This window comes from Meleagris gallopavo, chromosome 22, assembly GCF_000146605.3.
Source record: "Meleagris gallopavo isolate NT-WF06-2002-E0010 breed Aviagen turkey brand Nicholas breeding stock chromosome 22, Turkey_5.1, whole genome shotgun sequence".
In the NCBI taxonomy this organism is placed as follows: domain Eukaryota; kingdom Metazoa; phylum Chordata; class Aves; order Galliformes; family Phasianidae; genus Meleagris; species Meleagris gallopavo.
In genome coordinates, this window is record NC_015032.2 from 5,921,132 (window position 1) to 5,924,108 (window position 2,977).

Here is a 2,977-nt window from a genome sequence, read left to right on the forward strand (position 1 = left end):
GGGCTGGGGGTGTGGGGTACGGGGCTGGGAACTGAAGGACTTGAGGCTGCGGGTGGGGAGTGTATGGGTACGGGTTTGGGGGATGTAAGGTTACAGGGTTACTGTTGCAAAGGTATGGGGTTGGGGGGTGTAAGGGTATGGGGATGAAGTATGTAAAGGTACGGGGACAGGATATGTAAGGGTACGAGGATGGGGATGTAGGGATATGAGGCTGGGGGATGTAAGAGTATTGGGCTGGGGAAGAGAACTGAGGGATTGTAAAGGTACTGAGCTTGGAGGTGCAAGGATACTGGGGGTTGTAAGAGTATGGGGCTGGAGGAGTAGTATTATGGTGCTGGGCATGTAAGGATACAGAGCTGGGAGATATAAGAGCAGGGATGGGGATGTAAGGGTACAGGGATTGGGATGTAGGCATATGGGGCTGGAGGTGTGAGCTACAGATGTACAGAAAAGAGGTATGCTCAGATATGGGGTTGGGGATGTGAGTTACTGGGGCACAAAGCTAAGGATTTGGGCTGCAGACATATGGGGAACTGGGTTATAGGATACAGGGCAGTGGGATGCACAGATATAGGGCTGGGGATGCGGGTTGCAGGACTACAGGTGTGAGAATGTGGATTGAAAGAGTATAGGGCTGTGGGATGCAGAGATGTAGGGCTGGGAATAGGGGCTATGTGGGGGGGGTGGATTCAGGACGCAGGGTTAGAGGAATAAGGGTGCATGCTGTAGGGCCAGATGGAAGCAGAATGCACAAATGTGGCTAGAGACGTGGGTTGTGGGGGTACATGGCTGAGGATGTGGTCTGCAAGGGTGTTGGACATTGAAACATGGGATACGCAGGCGTTGGGCTGGGGATACTGGGGTGCAGGGCTGGGGAAGTGGGCTACAGGAGTTAGGGCTGGGGATGTGGACTGTGAGAGTGAGGGGCTATTGATACAATAACACAGGTCTGGCAGTGTGGACTATAGGGCAGCAGGATTATAGGGCAGCAGTGTGCAGGAATACAGAGCTGAGGATGCAGGCTGCAGAGATTCGGGGTGCTGGGATGTAGCTTGTAAGGGTAGAGGCTGTGGAATGCAGGCTGCAAGGATAGGAGGACATTGAATGCAAGGATAGGGGGCTATGAAGGACAGGCTGGAAGGGTACAGGGTTGAGGGATGCAGACTGCAAAGATATGGAGCTGCGGGAGATGGTCACAGGGGCAAGGTGCTGAGGGATGCAGGGCTGTGAGGTTACAGGTCTGTGGGATGCAAACTGCAGGGACACGGGACCAAAGCATGCTGGATGTAGGGCTGTGGAGTTAACAGCTCTGGGATGCAGCACTATGGTCCCACAGAATGTGGGACTGTGGGATGTGGGGTTAGAGAGCTGCATGCACACAAGAGGCAGGGAAACAGGGCTATGGGGTGCAGAAGTACAGGGCTGTGGGCTGTGGGAGTGCACGGCTGTGGAGATGCAGGATACGGGAACACAGGGCTGCAGGATGCGGGACGCACGGCTGTAGGATGCGGGATGTGGGAACACGGGAAGCAGGATATGGGTCGCCAGAGCCGCAGGATGCGGGACTACGGGAAGCAGGATATGGCCGGATGGGGCAGCAGGATGCAGAGACACAGCACTGCGGGATGCGGGGACGGGGAGCTCAGGAGATGGGGCTGGGGGTGCGGCTGGGGGACGGGCAATTCGGGTTGTGGTTGCGGGATGCAGGGGATTGGGCATCCTGAGGCCAGTCTCCCCTCTTCCCAGGGCTTTGCAGCATCATGTCTGCAGCTGGGACATGGAGACGGCCCCACTTGGGACCTCACTCTCTGTCCAGCACCAAGGCCCAGGCTGGGCACTGAGCCCGCTCAGTGTACCCCTCTTGGGTGTCCCGAGGCCAGGCCAGTGTCACTGAGCTCCCTGTCCCCTTGCAGGCCAATCGTGGAAAGCCCTGAGCGCCAGCGACAAGCGTCCCTTTGTGGAAGAGGCCGAGCGGCTGCGAATCCAGCACCTCCAGGATCACCCCAACTACAAGTACCGCCCGAGGAGGAAGAAGCAAGCCAAGAAAATCAAGAGGATGGAACCCAATATCCTCCTGCATAACCTTTCCCAGCCTTGCAGTGACAACTTCAGCATGAGTCACCACGGCGGCAGCCAGCCTGGCCACCCCCAGCCTCCCCCACTCAACCACTTCAGAGAACTCCACTCCATGGGGTCGGATATTGAAAACTACGGCTTGCCAACTCCCGAGATGTCTCCCTTGGATGTCTTGGAACAGACCGAGCCGGCGTTTTTCCCCCCGCACATGCAGGAGGACTGCGGCATGATGCCCTTCCGCGGGTACCACCACCACCACCCCCAGATGGAGTTTCCCCAGGAGAAGTGCCTGGGCCGGGACGTGGCCGTGCCCTACGCACAGCCCCCAGCACACTTGGCCGATGCCATGAGGACTCCCCACCCCTCCGGCCTCTACTACAACCAGATGTGCTCGGGGACTCAGAGCGGGCTTTCCGCCCACCTGGGCCAGCTCTCACCCCCACCCGAAGCCCACCACATGGAGAGCGTGGATCACTTGAACCAAACCGACCTTTGGACGGACGTTGACCGCAATGAGTTTGACCAATATTTGAACATGAGCAGGACTCGTCCCGAAGCCTCGGGACTGCCTTATCATGTCTCCCTGTCCAAAGTGACTCCTAGGAGCATCTCCTGCGAGGAGAGCAGCTTGATATCCGCCCTGTCCGATGCCAGCAGCGCCGTCTATTACAGCCCATGCATCACCGGCTAGGCTCGCGCGTGCACCCAACGCAACAAGCCAACGAGCAGCCATCCTCCTCTAACCACGAGCTCCGTAATATGTAGAGTATCTCATTAAATGCATCGCTTTCTTTCTTAAAAAAAAAGAAAAAAGAAAAAAAAAACTAAAAAACAACAACCCAACCAATAGACTAGAACTCACCGATATACCGTATCACTATATAACACATAGATGCCTTCC

The 2,977-nt window shown here is 56.6% G+C and overlaps 1 protein-coding gene across 1 annotated transcript; it reads left to right on the plus strand.

Moving 5' to 3' along the window:
- Nucleotides 1–1,894: 1,894 nt before the first annotated feature.
- Nucleotides 1,895–2,889, plus strand: SOX18 (SRY-box transcription factor 18; the record flags this gene model as incomplete). The annotated part of the gene is made up of 1 exon (XM_019622206.1): nucleotides 1,895–2,889. A coding segment is annotated over one exon (873 nt), but the record flags the coding sequence as incomplete, so codon positions are not given.
- Nucleotides 2,890–2,977: the final 88 nt, after the last annotated feature.